General features: G+C 42.8%; 1 protein-coding gene across 5 annotated transcripts in view; it reads left to right on the forward strand.

The window, feature by feature from the left end:
• Positions 1-20,657, forward strand: part of LOC137334859 (dnaJ homolog subfamily C member 13) — a 270,037-nt gene that overhangs the window by 206,274 nt on the left and 43,106 nt on the right. For all 5 annotated transcript variants that reach the window (XM_067999895.1, XM_067999904.1, XM_067999912.1 and 2 more), the window contains exons 43-50: positions 70-183; positions 1,884-2,000; positions 3,810-3,987; positions 8,827-8,918; positions 13,225-13,324; positions 17,058-17,132; positions 18,228-18,340; positions 20,316-20,485. In XM_067999895.1, the coding sequence (XP_067855996.1) occupies positions 70-183; positions 1,884-2,000; positions 3,810-3,987; positions 8,827-8,918; positions 13,225-13,324; positions 17,058-17,132; positions 18,228-18,340; positions 20,316-20,485 (959 nt within the window). The remainder of the gene's footprint in view (positions 1-69; positions 184-1,883; positions 2,001-3,809; positions 3,988-8,826; positions 8,919-13,224; positions 13,325-17,057; positions 17,133-18,227; positions 18,341-20,315; positions 20,486-20,657) is intronic.

Here is a 20,657-nt window from a genome sequence, read left to right on the forward strand (position 1 = left end):
GCGTTAGAGGCTTCATTGGTACATGGATTAAATTGTCAGATTCTGTTCAACTTCTGTACTTTGTTTCAGATTCTCAAGATGCTCAACAGTAACACCGAGAATCCATATTTGATCTGGAACAACGGAACGAGAGCTGAGCTGCTGGAGTTCCTTGAAGGACAGCAGGAAAGTATGATAAAAAGGGTAAGGCTTGAAATATTACATCTCAAAATATAAGAAATGCCAATTGTGCCATCAGTGAGAAATTAATGTTACACAAAACCTTGCTGGGGTATATATTGGCTAATACCAGTAGTTCGACTAAATTCCTGTAGGTCAACTCGGCAATGACAATGGGGTAGATATATTGGCGAATATTACAGCATCTTTTAATGTATAACCAGTCAAGAGACTGGCTGCCACATTTTTGAAGTGACTTAAAAAGGAGGCCAGCAGGTAGCTCTGAACAACAACTTGTGTTTATATAGCACCTTTAACGTAGTAAAACGTCCCAAGGCTCTTCACAGGAGCGATTAACAAACAGAATTTGACACCGAGCCAGATGAGACATTGGGACAAGCGATCAAAAGCTTGGCCTGAGGTAGGTTTTAAGGAGCGTCTCATAGGAGGAAAGAGATGGAGAGGTTTAGGGAGGGAATTCCAGAGCTTAGGGCCTAGGCAGCTGAAGGCACGGCCGTCAATGGTGGAGCGATTTAAAATCGGGGATGCACAAAAGGCAAGAATTGGAGGAGCGCAGAGATCTGAGGGTTGTAGGGCTGGAGGAGGTTGCAGAGATAGGGAGGAGCGAGGCCGTGGAAGGTTTGGAAACGAGGATGAGAATTTTAAAATCGAGGCGTTGCTGGATCGGGAACTATTGTGGGCAGCAAACACAGACTTGATGGGTGAACGGGATTTGGTGCGGGTTAGGATACAGGCAGCAGAGTTTTGGATGAGCTCAAGTTTATGGAGGGTGGAAGATGAGAGGCTGGCCAGGAGACCATTGGAATAGTCGAATCAGGAGGTAACAAAAGCATGGATGAGGGTTTCAACAGCAGATGAGCTGAGGCAGGGTGGAGACAAGTGATGTTACGGAGGTGGAAGTAGGCGGTCTTGGTGATGGAGCGGATATGGGGTCGGAAGCTCAGCTCAGGGTCATATAGGTCACCAAGGTTGTGAACAGTCTGGTTCAGCCTCAGACAGCGGCCAGGGAGAGGGATGGAGTTGGTGGTTAGGGAACAGCGTTTTGGCGAGGACCGAAGACAATGGCTTCGGTCTTCCCAATATGTAATTGGAGGAAATTTCTGCTTATCCAGTACAGGACATCGGACAAGCAGCGTGACAAATTGGAGGGGTCGAGGGAGATGGTGAGGTAAAGCTGATAATTAAAAACTGTAGCTATTGGAAAGAACACTTATTTTGTACCTATGTTTTGTTTTATAAAAATCTTTTTTTTGTGGTTCCTAATTAATATTGGGTTAAAGAAATTCATGCACATTGAAGGACCGTGATTCTGCTGCTATTCTATCAAATACCTGTTATCTACTGGAGCAGCCCCTCTGCAGCAGTTCAGCACAAGCTGACTCTGGGTCCACACGTTGAGTGCAGGATTTTCTGAAACACATTTAAAGCATGCTTGTTGCTTTGTAAGTTGCATGTGTAATGTGCTGCACCTAATCTAGTATATGACATATTTGGCAATATCTGCTGAAGAAGGATCTTCAGTAGTTCAGCATCATCTTCAGTTTTGTTGCTTTACCAATTGTTTGCCCAAATCTTAACACTTTTCAAAACCAGTTCTGTCTAATAACAGAAAATCCTACCTTTTGGACTTTATTTGCCTCTAATGGAAGTCTAATTGCATTACTTAGCACTGAGATATTGTCAATACTTTACCTTTTTTCAAGGGGGATTGTGATAAGAATTATGGTGCGGAGTTTGTTTTCAGCGAACATGCTAAAGAGCTCATTGTTGGTGAAGTTTTTGTCAGAGTCTACAATGAACAACCAGCATTCCCATTAGAGGTAAGACTACAAGAACACTGAGTTCAGTCTCTAGAAATGTCATGTCTTTCTGTTGAATTTCAAAGATGCCATATGCAAATAACTGGGGCTGATAAAGAAATGTGGATGAAATTATTTATAAAAATCCTGTTGTTGTTTCTGTTTTCTGTTCTCTGTTCCAAAATTTCCGACAATGCCCGAGTGAACATCAGGGGTATAGTAGTGGTTTATGATACTGGACTAGCAACCCAGAGGTTGAGTGTGTAATCCCACCATGGGATGTACAGTACATGAAATAAAAGCTGGTAAAATTTCTAGGTTAGCATCAGAAAACAATTAACATTGGTTCACTAATGTCCTTAAGGTATGGGAATCTGCAACCCCTTTTTGGCCTGGTCTACATGAGGTGACTTCAATCCTACACCATGTGGTTCTCCTCTGAAACGGCTTAGTAAGCTGACAGAAGATGGTACACTACCACCTTCTCGGCAACAAAGGATGAGCAATAAACACAGCCTTGCCAATGTCACTCACATCTATGAAAGAAATAAAAACACCACTTAGTGCCATCAATCTGAAAATCCACATTTAAGTGAAAATTTTGATGCACCTTTTGCCCTAGTTTTTCTCTAGTACTGAAGGGTTACAGAATCAACAAGCATAAAAAGAGGCCTTTTGTGCCTGTGCCGGCTCTTTGAAAGAGCTATCCAATTAGTCCCACTCCTCTGCTCTTTCCTTGCAGCCCTGCAAATTTCTCTTAGTGTGTTCTTTTTCTTTCTCTCTCTCTCTCTCTCTCTCTCTCTCTCTCTCTGGCAATAAATTCCAGATCATAACTTGCTGTGTTTACATTAAAAAAAATTCTACTCACTTCCCCCCTGGATTTTTTGCCAATTAACTTAAATCTGTGTCCTCTGGTTACTGTCAGTGGAAACACTTTCTCCCTATCTACTCTTATCAAAACCTCTCATAATTTTGAACACTTCTATTAATTCTCCCCTTAACCATCTTTGCTCTGAGGACAACAATCCCAGCTTCTCCAGTGTCTCCACATAACTGAAGTCCCTCATCCCTGGCACCATTCTAGTAAATCTCCTCTGCACCCTCTCTAAGGCCTTGACATCCTTCCTAAAGTGTGGTGCCCAGAATTGGACACAATACCCTAGCTGAGGTCTAACCAGAGATTGCTTTTGTACTCTGCCTCTATTTATAAAGCCAAGGATGCTGTTGCTTTATCAACTTGTCCTGCCACCTTCAAAGATTTGTGCATGTAAATCCCCAGGTCTCTCTCGTTCCTGCAGGCCCTTTAAAATTGTACTGCCATTTAGTTTATATTGCCGACACTCTTCCTTCCAAGAGGCATCACTTCACACTTCTCTGCATTAAACTTCACCAGCCATGTGTGCGCATTTCATGGGTCTGTCTGTCCTCCTGAAGTCTGTTACTGTCTTCCTCACCATTTACTGTATTTCCAAGCTTTGTGTCTGTGCAGGTTAAGAGCTAATAGATGTTTCTGCTGGTAGATATTTGAGTTGAGCACTTTTTGTAGTGCTCACCTCTCTCTGGCTGCAGATCTCTGCTGGGTCAGGAGACCAGCTCACTGGCAGAGCAATTTTCCTTCAATTGGGGGCATTTAAAATTAAGAATTGGGTTGGGGATTAGACATTTCTGGACAAAGATGTTCTTCATTAAACTGATAACTTTATTCCCTTAAGATTCAGGAGAAGGGATTAGAAATTGCACCGCAGAAACAAACAATGGAATTAAAATCACTTGTGTTAATATTGTGTTGAAGACAAGTAGCACAGCTTCAAATTAATTCTCCTACCCTAGTTTCCAAAGGATTTTGCAGCCAGCCTGCTTGATTACATCGGATCACAAGCACAATATCTACACACTCTGATGGCCATCACCCAGACTGGGAAAGTGGAATCTGATCAACATGGCGACAGGTTAAAGCGAGCTGAAATGGCTCTAGAAGCACTGCGTAATGTCATCAAAAACAATCCAGGTTAGTGCAACTTGAACACATAATATAAGCTGACACTCCAGATCAGCACTGAGGGGAGTCCCGCATCGTTGGGGATGCTGTCCTTTGAATGAGCTGTTAACTGAGGCCCCATTCGCCTGTTAAGGTGGATGTAAAACACCCCATGGCACTTTTAGTAGAAGAGCAGGGGAATTCTTGTGTTGTGGCCAACATTCCTCCTTCAACCAACACCATCAAAAACAGATTAACTAGCTATTTCTCGTGTGCCTGCGTAAGAATGTCTGCATTTCAAAAGTAATGGAAGTGATGTGAGACATTGGATGGTGCTATGGAAACAAAAGTCATAAATTTGATGTTTATCACTAGAATGGTACAGCGCAGAAGGCGGCCATTCGGCCCATCGTGCCTTATGAATACTAAAGTAAATTATGTTGGCATGTGCATGCTATGCATAAAATGTGAAGTACTGATTTGTCCTCTAGCTCCTTGCATAAATTACTGAATTTTACAGCAATTAGTTTTGAAATTCCGGATGAATGATCACCCAGGTGTTCTACGGGATGCATGAACCATGTAAATCTTCTGCTGTTGTGGTTGGCAAAATCCAGAAAGGTGGCATCTGAGACTTATAAAGGTCCTCATTCCATTGTGTGTTTCTGCATATGAATTTCAATTTAGAGATAATTGGTTGTCATTTGATTAGCTGTCGGTATATGCCAAACATCTTTAAATTGCAATCCTAGATCTCTTTCTTTTTCCCCCCCCCCCTGGGTTTTGTCAGCACAAAGTAGGAGCTTGTTGGGAGCGTCAACTAAGTGTGATCAGACACAAGTTCACATCAAATTGCAACCCACACGTTACTTCCTCCAACAATCTGTGTGAACCTCTGAGGAAAACAGGCCTAGAAAATGGAGTTAGTTTGCTGGCAGACCATTCTGACCTGAAAAACTGTAAAGAATCCAACCAGCTGATGCCCTCTTTACACATCTTGCTGCAGACTGGCATTGAATGAATGGTCGACATTCAGATCAAGAACAGTAAATTGCCCATCCACGTCTAGGTGGGTCCCAGATATAGGCCCGTCGTGCCTTTGCCAGCTCTTTGAAAGAACTATCCAGTTACTCCCTCTCCTCTGCTCTTCTATCATTGCTCTGCAAATTTTTCCATTTCTAGTATTTAATTCCCTTTTGAAAGTTACTGTTGAATCTGCTTCCACCACCCTTTCAGGCAGTGAATTCCAGATCATAACTCAGTGTTAAAAAAAAAAAAAATGGCCCAGCTCTAATTCTAAGGTTATGCCCCCTTGTTCTGGACTCCCCCACCAGAGGAAATTGTTTCTCTCTATCTACCTTACCAATTCCTTTTAATCATCTTAAACACCTCAATTATATTGCCCTTAATCTTTTATACTCTGGGGAATACAAGCCTAGTCCATGCGACCTTTCCTCATAACTTAACCCCTTTAACACCGGTATCATTCTGGTGAATCTGCGCTGCACTCCTTCCAAGGCCAGTATATTCTTCCTGAGGTGCGGGGCCCAGAACTGAACACAGTCTCCAGATGGGGTCCAACCAGAGCTTTATGCAACTGTATTGGTTGTACAGTTTTACAACATAACTTCTATACCTTTTTGTATTCCAGCCCCCTTGAGATGAAGGCTAATATTCCATTAGCCTTTTAAATTATTTTAGTACCTGTCCCCTAGTTTTTAGTGATTTCTGTACACAGACCCCTTGAATATCTCTGCTCCTCCACAGTTCCTACCTTTTCACAGTTTAGATTGAACTACATAGAATGTACAGGACAGAAACAGGCCATTCGGCCCAAATGGTCAATGCCTGTGTTTATGCTGTACAGAAGCCTCTTCTCATCCTCTTCATCTAAACCTATCAGAATATCCTTCTATTGCTTTATCCCTCATGTGCTTATCCGGCTTCCCCTTATATGCATGTATGCTATTTGCCCCAACTACTACTTCTGGTAGCAAGTTTCACATTCCTCCACTCTCTGGGTAAAGATGTTTCTCCTGAATGCTCTATTGGATTTAGTAGTGACTGTCATATTTATGGCCCCTTGTTTTGGTCTATTGCACGTCTACCCTATCAAACCCTTTCATAATCTTAAAGACCCCTATCAGGTCACCCCTCTACCTTTTTTTTCTAGAGAAAAGAGCTCCAGCCTGTTCAATCTTTCCTGATGGGTATAACCTCAGTTCTGGTATCATCCTTGTGAATCTTTTTTGCACCTTCTCCAGTGCCTCTATATCCTTTTTTATAATATGGAGACCAAAACTATGCACAGTATTCCAAGTGTGGTCTAACCAAGGTTCTATACACATTTAACATAACTTCCCTGCTTTTCAATTCTATCCCTCTAGAAATAAACACCACAGCTTGTGGTCACTACTTTTAGTGATTTGTGTACCTGTACCCCTAGATCCCTTTGCTGCTTTACCCCATTTAGACTCTTATTTTCCAAGCAGTATTTGGCCTCCATATTCTTCCTCCCCCCTTATCTATATTGAAATTTATCTGCCAATTACACGTGCATTCTGCAAGTTTATTAATGTCATCTTGTATTCTGCTGCGGTCCTCCTCAGTATTAACTATACCCCCTAATTTGGCGTCTGCAAATTTTGAAATTATACTTCCAATTCCTGAGTCCAAATCATTTATTAATAGTGAACAGCAGTGGTCCCAGTACTGACCCTTGTGGCACACCACTTCCCACCTTCTGCCAGGCTGAGGAGCTACCCGTAACCCCAACTCAGTTTTCTGGTTTGTAACCAGCTTGCTATTGATTCTGCTACTTTTCCCCTGACTCCACATGAGTACACTATGTGGTACCTCATCGAAGGCCTTTTGAAAATCCAAATACATTGCAGCTACTACACGACCCTTGTCTACAATTTCTGTTAGGAAATACTCTGATCGATCTATCTTAGGTCCAAAATGGATGACCTCGCACTTCCCTACATTAAACTCCATCTGCCACAGTTTTGCCCACTCACTTAATCTGTCAATGTCCCTTTGCAACTTTCTGCTCTCATCTACACTGCTTATTGTTGCCAGCAAACTTGGATGTATGACTCTGTTCCTTCATCTAAGTAATTTATAAATATAGTGAAAAGCTGAGGCCCCAGTACAGATCCCTGGGAGACACCACTAGTCACAACCTGCCAATTGGAGTACATGCCCATTATCCCTACTCTCTGACTCCTACCTCCTAACCAAATCCCTACCCATGTCAAAAGGTTGCCTCCAATCCCACTTGCTTCTATTTTTCTGAACAGTCTCTTGTGTGGAACCTTATCACGTGCCTTCTGGAAGTCCATATAAATAACATCCATTGACACTCCCTTATCGACCACGTTAGTTACATCTTCAAAAAATTCAACTAGGTTAGTTAGACGTGACTTACCATTTACAAATCCATGCTGGCTCACTGATCAGTTCATATGCTCCTTAAAGCCTCCATTTGACAGTGTGATTCTTGAGCACCAGCCTAATCTTGCTGCAGTGATGAGTATTTTGGCCCCTTAAGGCTTCCATTTTCAAACCCTTCAGTAGAAAAATACATTGGTATTTTGAACATACAGGATGGGGGTGTGGGGTCAACATTCTGGCTATTTTTCCTGAGATCGAGTGCATCAGACTCATTGGATATATGTAGTTGCTGCAGGCTACTGCAGCCTATCACTCACTTTTGGTTGAGAAATTTCACTCAAATCCTAATTGTATGATGGTTCATTAAAAATAAAATCAATCTTTCTAGTGCAGGTATAGCCCACATGAAAACAAACTTACTTTGTACAAACTTTTATCTCTAGCTCAAATGGTAAACTTTACTGAAAACATTCTACGACTTGGCTTGTTCTTTGAACTTACAAGTTAGAGAGCTTCAATAGTGTTTGAATGAATGAATGTTTGATTATCTACCATAGGTATAACCTTCCTCATCGTTTTCAGTTTGATGTCTACATTACAAAGTTTTCTAACTTGGTGCATATTGGAGTTTGCTTTTTTTTTTCCCCCATGCTCTCTCTCTCAACTGCTTTAAAACAAAGCTCTTGTATATATGTAGTAGGGATGTCCTCTGTCTGCCATAGACTTTTAAGAGTATTGCACAGATTGGTCCAGATTGTTTTCCAAATTGGTGGAGCATTCATTTGTATGTAGAGGTTGAATAGTAAACGTTAGGCAAATCTTAAAGAAAATACTTCTGTTCTGGGCTCAATGAGTGAGTATGGCTTACTCTGCCAGTATACATCAAAATGATGTGGGCAGGCTGTTTATTGTCTACAAGATTGACTAACAGCACCATGAGTTGCTAGTGGTTAAGCTAGACAGTTGTGTTTCTGCCAAGAGCCAGATCTCAATACTCTTCATTGATCTAAAAAATCAGCACAGTGCCAGCAGTGAGGGCTTTAGGCATTCTTTTGGACTGTCTCTTATACACAGAAAATGAATTAATTAGTTGCTCAATCATGGCTATATAATGAATAGGTGCATAGGTTTGTGGTGTGTTCTTGATTTAAAACGCGAGGGAACGGTATTGAGGGGTATGTCTTGTTTGCAGTCCCTTCACTCCCCCTCAGCCCACTGACTGGATGATTTATAGGAGCAAATTTGTTTCAAAGTACAACGTTACAGTAATCTTATTTCTATTCTTGTGCAAACATATAACAAATCTTGTATCGGAGATGTTTGTGATATTACTGTGGAGGTTGGGAGGGTTGTGAACCTTACTGAACTATGTTAAGTTCTTGTACTGTGCTAAGTCATTGCATGATCTGTTCTGTATTTTGATACTGGATCCTGTTTACATCTGACTGGTGTTCATTTTGAGTTTTGTTGCAGGTGCTGAGACAGAATGCATTGGGCATTTTAAACTGATTTTCTCTCTCTTACGAGTGCATGGAGCTGGTCAGGTCCAACAACTTGCATTGGAGGTATGTTATGCATTTGTTAGATAAATAGTGCTGTAAGTTAACTTCCCAGTTTTATTTTCCCTTTTGTCCTCCTAGGCTACATACCATCTGCACCATCAAACAGGCAAGCAATGTGACCCCCCACCTTCCCAGGCCACCTTCAGCGTTGCTCTGAACTGGCCACAAGGAGGCATTCAGTAGCAGCCTAGAACTGCATCCCACCACTGCCATTTGTGAATAGCGCTGGTGGGAGCAATTCAGCTGTGTGGGTCTGAAGCAACCTCGTTATGTTGAGGGTATGTCAAGTTTGTAACTAGACTGCTTTAAACAACAACTACTTGCTTTTAACGTACAAAAATGTCCCACGGTGCTTCAGAGGAGCCTAATAAGGCAAAAATTGACACCACAACAAGGGTGGCTCAAAGCTTGGTCAGAGAGGTAAGTTTTACAGAGCCTCTTAAAGGAGGAGAGTGTGAAACTGAGAGGTTTAAGGAGGGAATTCCAGAGCTTCGAGTCTACACGGCTGAGGCCACGGCTGCCAGTGGTAGGGCGAGGGGAATCGGGGACGCGCAAGAATTCCAGAGTTGGAGGAACACAGAACTCTTGGGTGGTTTTAGGGCTGGAGGAGGTTAGAGATGGGAAGGGGTGAGGCAATGGAGGGATTTGAACACCAGGATGAGACTGTGTAGGTCAGCGAGCACAGGGTTGATAGCTGAGCGGGACTTGGTGCAAGTTAGGATACAGGCAGCAGAATTTTGGATCAGCCTCAAGTTTATGGAGGGTGCAAGGTGGGAGGCCAGCTAGGAGAGCATTGGAATAGTCCAGTCTGGATCAGGGTTTCAACAGCTGAGGCAGGGGTGGAGACGGGCGATGTTACGGAGGTAGAAGTAAGCGATCTACTTATGATTGAGAGGATATGGCTATCAGAAGCACGGCTCAGAGTCAAATAGAACGGAGAGGTTGCAAACGGTCTGAAATTGTGGATCATCCAGCACTGGATGACTGGCGAACACCCTGACAGCACTGCAGTGGAGGGGTCACCAGAGGTGATGAGGTAGAGCTGGGTGTCATTGGCACATGTATGGAACCTGACGTCGTATCTTTGGATGATGTCACCGAGGGGCAGCTTGTACACGAGAATTAGGAGGGAGCCAAGGATAGATGCTTGGGTGACTCCAGAGGTGACTGTGCAGGGACAAAGAGAGGAGCATTGAAGGAGATTCTCTGGCTACGAGTGAATAGGTAAGAGTGGAACCAGGCGAGGGCAGCCCCACCCAGCTGGACAACAGAGGAGAGGCATTGGAGGGGAATGATGTGGTCAATTGTGTCAAAGGTTGCAGAGAGGTAGTGAAAGATGAGGAGGGATCATGCACCAGAGTCATTTGTGACTTTGATAAGCGCCGTTTCAGTGCTGCGGCAGGGGCGGAAACCTGGTTGGAGGGGCTCAAACATGGAGTTGCGGGAAAGATGTTCACTGATTTGGGAGGCTTGAGGAGAGGGAATTGTTAACAATATCAGCTAACATGGGGGCCAGGAAGGGCAGTTGTGTGTTCAGCAGTTTAGTGGGAATAGGGTCGAGAGCAGAAGGTGGGCCTCATGGTCAAGATGAGCTCAAAGAAGGCATGGGGGGGATTCAGGAGAGAAACTAGAGAAAGATGCGAGTTCAGTGCGAGGGCGGGGGGGCCCTTTTTTTGAAGTTTTGCTTGGTGGGCGAGGGGATGGTAGAGATGTGGCAGAGGCAGCTGAACGGATGGTCTCAATCTTAGTGACTAAGTCGGTCGTCTATGAGCTCCTCGAACTTGTTGGCATCGAGGGTGGAGGAGGCAGGGGAGAGGGGATTAAGACGACTGATTGTAGTGGAGAAGAAGCCGGGGGTTATCTTTGCATTCCAGGTTGATCCTGGAGTAGTGAGCAGTTTTGGCAGAGGAGAACAGGATCTGAGTGCTTTGTGGTCCAGCCAGATCTGGCGATGAATGGCTAAACCAGTTGTCCGCCATAAACATTCGAGTGTGCGTTGCTTGGACTTAATGAAACAAAGATGGGGGCTGTACAAGGGGGTGCAATCAGGGTGGCAGATAAAGGGTTTCACTGGGGACAAGGGTATCAATGGTGGAGTTGAGGGTGCAATTGAGCAGAAGTATTGTGGTGAATGGAGAGCCAAAAACTAGACAGTTGGGAGTTTGAAAGCGCCGTTGTAAGTGACTTGGGAGAGTTTTTTCCAGGGTGGACGCAGAAGGAAGTGGGTTGGAAGGGGAAAGGGGATGAGTGTGCAGAGGGATACAAGGAAGAGATTAGAGATGGCTTTGTCTTCGAGACGATGGGCGTAGAGAGGCCATGTGACATGGCAAGGTTGAGGGGGTGGCAGTGAATATGGTTAGGAGAGTTTATATGGAGGGAGAGGTTAAGGGAGGACAGTGAACTTGAGAGGGCATGATGAGTTAGAGGTTGAAATCATCGAGGATGCAAAGTCGCTCGGTGCAGAGGCTGAGAGGAAAGGAATGAAGATATCTCTGTGAGGCTTGGATGGGTGGTAGCGAACGAGGATTTTAAAGGTGAGGTGTGAGGTGCTCAAAAGAGGAGTAGGGGGACAGACCAAAGTGTGATTTGGTGATTAGGACCACGCCGCCTCGGCGGGGGTCTGAACGGGGCAAGTGGTGGAAGACATAGCCAGACGGAGAGGCTTCAGTAAGATGAGCCAAGTTTTTGTCAAGGCAGTGATGTCGATGCAATCATCCACAATAAGCTCATGGATGGCAAAGGCCTTGTTTGCAAGTGAACGGACATTCTGGAGGAAGATGAGGAGAGAGTCCACAGGGTCTGGGACGGGAAGGAGGTGGGCAGGCAAGATTAGCCCCCAGCCGGTGTGCTGTGTGGGAAGTTGATGAGAGAGTAGGATGGGGCATTGGGCAAATGCCCATAGAGGTACAGAGGGAAGCTGCTGGCTTATCCAGGAGGGAGGGAGCCGAGCCCGGGACGACGGCAGGAGAGTAGGAAAGAAGAGTAATAGGGAAAGATTGGGGTCGAGATTTAGGGGGGCAAAGTATTTGAGAGGGGAGAAACGAAAACAGGCATGACTAGGTAATGGGAAGAGGAGGAGACAGGAGAGAAGTGCCCAAAAGGGGTAAAGGGAGTTAGCTGTAATGGGCTCTGGTCCAGAGCAGCAGTCAAAATGTGCTCGCAAATGGACAGGGGAGGAAATTGAGGTTACACAGGGTAATAGAGTAGAATTTAAGAACAGGAGTAGGCCATTCAGCCCTGTGAGCCTGTTCCACCATTCAGTTAGGTTATGGCTGATCTGTATCTTAACTCCATTTACCTGCCTTGGTTCTGTAACCTTTAATACCCTTACCTAACAAAAATCTATCAATCTCAGTTTTGACATTTTCAATTGACCCCCAACCCCAAGCTGTTTGGAAGAGTGTTTTCCAGATTCCCACTACCCTTTGTCAGAAAGCACATCTTCACACATCACCCCTGAACGGCCTAGCTCTAATTTTAAGGTTATGCCCCCTTGTTCTGGATTCCCCTGCCAGAGGAAATAGTTTCTCTCTAGTGACAGGTCTGAATCTGGAGGAAAGCATTATGAAATACAGTGATGGTGATGCCTGTAGGTTCCCTTTGCCTCGCTATCTGATATGAGGCCCCATTTGTCTGAAAACCATTCAATGCCATTGCCCCTTCCCCTCCTTCCATTAGTACTGTCATCAGTGTTGGGGCAGCAGTGATGGCTTCCAATGCTGGAATGTGAAAGGAGACCGGACTGCGTTTTGTCCTGGGCCAATGTTTTAATCTGGCTTGAAGGTTATACACACTCTACCAGAGACTGTAGTTTCAGTCATGGCAAACTTTTAAATCTTGGTGCTTTTTTTTAAAAAAAAAAGCCTTGCAAACTGACTTCAACTTGGTTGCTCAAAAATAACTTCCCAGCAAATAGGAAAGCCTGATATCCTATACCAAGTATGTCTGTTAAGCAGCAGGCCTGATCTAGAAACTTGGTTTTCAGTTTGGACAATGTTAGCTCTCCAGCTATAGATGAACAATGCTAAAAGACACATGTCATTTGAGCAGGTTACTCATGAATGAACTTGAATTGATGGGCCTGATACAATGGCAGCTTTATCTGAAGAGTTCACGCTGTATATTTAGCCATGACTATCCAATTTTTGCAATTCTGTAACGAACAGTGTGATAAAACGCTAACATTGCAGCTTCTTCAGGACTAGTTTTATAGGCGGGCAGTGACTAGAAATATCCTTTTTACGTTTCTGAACAATGTCTACGTGGAGTCACATGAGATGTACTTGAATATTTTACTGTTATGCTGCAGGTAGTGAACATAGTGACGGCTAACCAAGAATGTGTAAATAACATTGCTGAATCACTGGTCCTTTCTAACCTCCTAGTTCTGCTGCATTCATTGCCATCCAGTAAGTACCCCTTCAATAACTGTTGGAAATAAATTTAACATTTATTCATTTTGATTAGCAAATTGTATGAACAGTTTTCAGCTAGCGGTGGTAAATATTTAAAGGCAACAGTCATTTCACCTGATGGCTCAATTGATAAGTGCACATTATAAATGGAGCCACCCGGACCAGGAAAGACCTAGGTTCAGTCTGTGTTGAGTTGGCTGATCTCCGTTTGGGCAGCTGAAAGGGTGCCACTCGGCTTGGGAGGTGAAAAATCAGCTGGGGTTCTTGTTCCAGATTTACTATCCAATAAATCCTGCTGGAAAGTGCACACATGTTGGTTGGGGACAGAATCGGGCTTAAATTTGATTTTTAGTCCATTAGTCTGCCATCATTCACTTTCTGATCACGTATCAGAGGGTGACAAGTCCCCCTTGGAATTGTAAATAACAGAAGATGCTGGAAACTCTGCAAGTCAGGTATCTGTGGAGCGAGGAGGCCTTACCCTTTGTCATAAGATGGGGTTCTGACAAAGGCTCTTGAGACCTGAAACATTAACCCATCTATCTCTCTACAGATGCTGCCTGACCTGAATATTTCCAGCATTTTCTGTCTCTTTCAGATATCCAGCATCTGCGATATTTTGCTTTTTGTCCCATTGGAATTTATCGCAGCCAAAATGTGTGCTCTCAAAAAAGAGAAAGTTGATGGGGGAATGGGAAGGTCGTGTTTTGTCTTCAATCTTTACTGGTAGAAAAACAAGTGGAATATATATTCCATAAAATTTTTTGTAAGCTTATAACTTTAATTATTTTAGATGCACAAGTCATTGATTCACTCGTGGCCACTGCTACATCAGATGGCACTTTTAATAATAGTCAGCTGTGACTCTATATAGACGAGCTTTTCTTTTTGCCTGCATTAATGATGTTCCTTAAAATTTACAAAATAAATTGAAATAATTCTGCTCAACATGCTTATTACTCATACTCATCTGCATGGTGGAATAAATCACCCCACTCCCATACCCCAAAATATTCTCTGATCGGCCTGCCCCTCCATTACTAGCCTGGACCTTCCTATTATTCACTTTTTGGCTTTACTGTCCATTCCAGCTAGACCACCAACCCCCCCCACCCCGGGCCACATGTGTAACTAGGAGCTCCAGTCATTGATACATGTGCAATGTTGTACCTACTTGCCCACTAAACTCAATTACCACTTCTCTAACCTCCCACCACCCAATCTTGCTTTCAAACTCTTGCCTCTAATTCCATTCATTCTCCATCCCACTCACTCGAATTTACAGAGAAAAATGGCAACAAGCCTGAAGGCAACTTCAGACACCAGCTATAAGGGAATACGGGAGGACTTTGACATTGCAATCCACCTTGTCTGTTGGTGAATCAACCACCTGCCACTAATACTACCAGTTATTTAATCAAATGCCACCTTAAGCACACAGCAATAGTCCTTTTTGTTGTTCAAAGTCCATGTTCACATCTCCCCACTGCCCAAATTCTATAAATGCCCAATCCAACTCCTTTCATTCCCATCCATATTCTCCATTTCCCATTTCTCTCACCCTTTGCTACTTCCATATTGTCCCGCTGCTCGCTCCATGCTCATAACTAAAAAGTGCAGAATTCTGTGTAACATATATAATAAATGTTATCAATATTATATACAAATATAAAATTCTCTTTAAATGCTTTTCAATTGCTTAATCTATTTTACATCGATTTTACTTTTATCCAAACTGTACAAAGTTTTTTGCATGGTTTGATCTGTTTTACATTAGTTTATTTTAAGCCAACATCCACTTTATTCTAACCAACACCAACAAAACTCTCCCACCACAATAATGCCTCCTCTCATAAACCACAGCATCTTCTGTATTGTGACCAATACCACAGGAGAACCATGAATATTTGTGTTCATCGCATTTCTCTCTGCTTTCCCCCTGCCCCAACCCCCCACCAAAAAAAAATCAGGCACCTCTGTCCCTTCCCTCCTCATACTATCCTCTCCTCTCATCCCTATGCTTAGAGGTGGATTTATTTTAGGGACACGCTGCCTCTGGCCCACGTGTGCAAATTTCTTCCCATTGTTTTCTTTTAAATGTCATTTTGGAATGTAGAGAAACTCGCAAGGAACATAAGACCTTGATACGTCAGGACGTCTATAGCCTATGGCTTTGGAAAAAACACGACAATTGCAGTCTGTAAGAGCAATTGAACTTTGACCTTAACTTGTAAGCCCTCCACCAAACAAATTCTGACTTGAGTCTCTGTTTTTACTTATTTTCACACAAAAAGCCATGCATTTCTTGGTTTCTTTTGACCTCAGGGATTGCCCAAGAGCGCTTAGCCTCCATTTGACCACGGACATACGCAGCATTAACACCTTGTGCCTTAAAGGGGGGCAGCACGTTGTAGCAGCAGAATAATAAACCATGCATTCTATAGTATAATACTCCTGTCCTTTATAAAACCACAAATCTGACCTGCCATGAGCAACACCCCACAGGGTTAGTTAGTACTAAATTATAGGTGTCTTTGTCATGTACTTGCATCTTCTCGGAGCTGGGTTCAGAGTACTCGGGCTCCCTTTGCATAGAAACCTTGTGAAGTGACTCATCACATCAGCAAAAGTTGCAATTGAACTTGGGTCTCAGATGAAACAATAGTACGTTCAGGCAGTTTTGCAGGCGATACCCCCATAATGGAAGTGAAACAGAAATCCTGAAGTTTTGATGCTTGAACCGAGCATCTCATTTTAAAAAAAAATATTTATCCTGGGCCTCGGTTGTCAGTTCCAAGGAATCATCATGCAGCCCGCGCAACACTACACTGCGGGTCCTCAGCAGAATGCTCGTGCGTATGTCTGCACGCAGTCTCGCCGTTTCCTGGTACCGCCACCTTGGGTCAACTGCATGCCGAGTCCTCCCCAAATGTGACCAGACTCCAGCTGCCTCTCTTCCACCGTGCTCCCGTGGAATGCCGCAGATCCCCAACTGCTTTCTTTGTTTCTCAATTCCGTCTTAAGCTCAGGATGCCCACGCTCTCGTGCCCTGCCTCCTCCATGCTCTCACCTCAGACTCGAGCCCCAGTTTCTGTCATCTGCACGTGTTGCCTATCGCCGCTCATTCCTGCTACCTCGCTCTAACCCAGTATATGTGTGCTGCCATCTTGCTGAACGGAGTCTTGAAGGTAAGACACAAAAATGGAGAATATCTGCAGAGGGACACGAGAGAGAGAGAGAGAGAGAGAGCCAGCTGGGATATTGAGATATCGAGGAGATGGGGAGAGACTTCCAGACAGGGCGAGAAAAAGACACTAACATGGATGCAGAATGATGATGAGAAAATCATGTGAAAACCATTAAGAGTGTAACACAGAGTGGGAAAGAAGCGATGAACAGTTACAGGATGAGACACCGGAGGGAACAAACAAGACATTTTGGGTATAGACTCTTGAGCAGAATTGGAAAATAGTGCAGGTGAACAGCATTTAAAAAGGAATTGAACAAGGGGAAGGGGGTAGGAGAAAAAACAACACAACCTAGGAAATGAAGCTCTGTACAACCCAGTGTGCTGTATTCACCACTAGTGATGTAGTCAGGGAGACCAAACACACAGACACAGTCTTTAATTCCTACTTTTTTAAAATAATACCCTGTACCATACAGGTTTTCAAATTTTTTACTTTAAAATTTGAATAAAAACTCTAATATTATTACTGTCTCTTAGGTCGCCAGCTTGTCCTTGAAACCCTTTATGCTTTGACATCAAATACGAAGATCATAAAAGAAGCCATGGGGAAAGGTAAATCAATATGTTTGTTTCTTTTTGACTTATTTTGTATCTGTGTATATTGGAGATAAAGGTTAGGTTAGACTCCAGTATGGAAACACATACTCCAGTTCTTTAACAATTGAAGATAAGCAGAGTCAATGACTACCTGTGCTGTAATTTCTGAACCTTTTATAAATATACTCCAATTTTTCGCTTACATGTAATGTGATGCAACATGTATGTTTGTGAATAATTTTGCAGTAGTAACTGTAAGTGGCTGACAAAGTCACAACCATATTAGTGAAAAGAATAGAAGCTTGCAATAAGATAGATGACTGTTGAGGTCACAGGATAATAAATTGCTGCTGTAGTGTCCTGGCCACGAGAGTTTTGAGAGTAATCGAGACACACATGAGTATTTTCAGTGGAATTATTTTCCAGACATGATGAAGTAACACTGTTTCTGTCCGGCGCATACTGCTCTTTGTGGGCTAAGTTTACATTTAACAATCTGTAAATCTTAGGATTCGAGGGGCATGATGCTGAATTGTAATGCCCACTGTTTAGAAAATGGTATCATGCTGCATTCTTCTATTTTTATCTCTAGTTCCTTGATCTTTATTCTGGGACTTTGCAGTTAATTTTAATTTTAAGGAAGTATATTTGTAGGAATGTTTTTGGATTGCCAGTGAAGAAAATAGCAAATATTTCTTGTAAATGTATGGGGTGCTCTTTTAAACCTGAGGGAGCTTTACTCTGCATTCAGTTGTACAATGTTTGATCACTACATGCCTGATGTGGGTGGTCTGACACAGCACTAAAGTCCTTCATTTTGAGTGCAAAATTTACAACATAATAGAGCAGCCAAACTTTTGATAGCAGCCTCGGCTGGTCTGTGAATGTGAATGTCAAACGCACATTGGACTCATCTGTTCGACCTCAGTTTAAATCTCATCTACTAAAAACAAAGTTATTGGATTGAGAGGTTAATCCCATTAACCAATACAGTCACATGCTCCTGAAATTGCTAAACTTTTTTCCAGTTTGTGTATATATGTACTTTGTTTGAGACAGTTCATCTTTGTACAGAAACTTGAAGTTATTTATTGTTGTGCTTCTGTGCAGGTGCCCTTATATATCTACTAGACATGTTTTGTAATTCAACTCACCCTCAGGTCCGAGCCCAGACTGCAGAACTCATTGCCAAAATGATTACAGACAAACTCATTGGACCAAAGGTGTGGAATTGTTTCAGCTCGCAACCGACTTTGTAAATACCCAAGACATTTAGGCAAAATGTTTCTAAGTGTTATAAGAACAGAAATTTATCCCAAATTATTTTAAATTTAACATTACTGGCAGTTTTTGATAGTGTGCAGAGTTTTGAAATCGGAACTGTTGCAGGAAACATTAGCCCACCAAAGGGGCCTATATGTTTGAGGTGAAGATGAGATTTTTCATTCAATATCAGTAACAGTGGATTAGCTTGATCAATCGAAGGAGAAATTGAGGTCTCTGGCCTTTTTTGCTATTTTGTGAGTGTTAAATGATCTCTCCAGAAAGTCAAAGTACCTTTGCTTGTCATCTGTGCAAGTGGATCCATTGTAGCTTTGAACACTTTGTCTTGCTCGGATGGGTTTATTGGTGTGTTGTTTTAGTTAGACTTCATTATAGTTTATTGCTACTGTTTCCTCCTTTTGTCAACACACACCCAATTGTTATTTTTGACCTTGCCATCAAGGCATTTGTTAGCTTGCTCTATTTTGCCCAGAGGCCAATCTGATTTCACATTCTGCCATAGATCTGGAATTTTTTCAGCAGTTAGCAACTGTACATGGACTTTGAGGACTGACAGCATTTGTTCAATCTCAAAGTGGGCAAGAATTTTATCATCTTTGAAAGAGCTAGTTCCATCTCCCCGCTCTTTCCCATAACCCTGCAAATTTCTTCGCTTCAAATATTTATCCAATTCCCTTTTGAAAGTTATAATTAAATCTGCTTCCACTACCCTTTCAGGCAGTGCATTCCAGATCATCATAACTCGCTGTGTAAAATTTTTTCCTCATGTCGCCTCTGGTTCATTTGCCAATTACCGTAAATGTGTGTCTTCTGGTTTCTGATCTTTCTGCCACTGGAAACAGTAAATGAGGAGAAGCTATCAAAACCCTTCATGATTTTGAACACTTCTATCAAATCTCCCCTTAACCTTCTCTGCTCTGAAGAGAAAAACCTCAGTTTCTCTAATCTCTCCATGTAACTGAAGTCTTTCATCGCTGGTACCATTCTAGTACATCTCTGCATCCTCCCTAAAGCCTGGACATCTTTCCTAAAGTGTAGTGTGCAGAAATGAACACAATACTTCAATTGGGACATAAGCAGTGTTTTATAAAGGTTTAACATAACTTCTTGCTTTTGTACTCTCTGCCTCTGTTTTATAAAGCCAAGGATCCTGTATGCCTTTTTAATAGCCTTCTCAACTTGTCCTGCCACCTTCAAAGATTTGTGTTCATAAACCCCTTTTAAAACTGTACCCTTCTCCTCATTCTTCCTGCCAAAATGAATCACTTCACACTTGGCAGATGAAATTTTATGCAGACATGTGTCTGCATAAAATTTCACCAGTCTGACTATAATCCTCCTGAAGGAGGAGGAGGAGGAGGTGGGGGCGAAGAGAGGAGGAGAAGCATGGCTGACAATGATATGTGGATTAGCATGCCCTATAGAGAGGGGGCATGTCTCCTCCTAATTAGTGCACGGATACTTCTCCAGGGTCGCACTTTGTTTTCCTTAGCCTGTCGGGATCTGAGGAGATTAATCCTGAATATGAGAGTATCACCATTTCTGCCCGTGTGGTGATGGAGTTGGTACAAATTGCCAGAATGGGAAATTGCATGGTGTCTCGTCTTTTCAAACCTTGCTGTTCTGCAGTGTGAGCCTGGAGCCTCCACCCAGTTTTCTTGATTTTTTTTTTTGTATCAAAAAAAAGTACTCCTCCTTCAGTATTTGCATGGCTGCTATCTGGAGCATTCAACATACCTCTTCTAATGATTTTTGCTTCTAAATATCTGCCATGGAGGAAATGCTGTTTCACAGAATACTGTTGGCTTATGATATGCTTTGAAATTCTTGTCCGTTCTCAGTGGTTGTGATTTTAATGCTCTGATTATGAAGAGCTCATGAACTGTTCCAATAACTATACCACTCCCAATTTAGGTGAGGATCACACTGACCAAATTTCTACCTGGTGTATTCATGGATGCCATGAGGGACAATCCTGAAGCATCTGTACACATCTTCGAGGGCACTCATGAAAACCCAGAACTGATATGGAATGACAACTCCAGGGAGAAGGTGTCTACAACCGTCCGAGAAATGATGCTCGAGTGCGTAAGCTAAAACTGTCTCTCTCGTTTAATGGGAGTTTTTAAGTTTGTGTGCTGACATCCAGGATACGTTGAGCAACTTAGTTTCATGTGACAAGACAAAAGGTTTCTTGTTACGTGCAGTGTATTTAATGTTCAGAGCAGTGATTTCTACAGTTTAGCATATCATTGA

Source organism: Heptranchias perlo, chromosome 2 (genome assembly GCF_035084215.1).
Source record: "Heptranchias perlo isolate sHepPer1 chromosome 2, sHepPer1.hap1, whole genome shotgun sequence".
NCBI classification, from domain to species: domain Eukaryota; kingdom Metazoa; phylum Chordata; class Chondrichthyes; order Hexanchiformes; family Hexanchidae; genus Heptranchias; species Heptranchias perlo.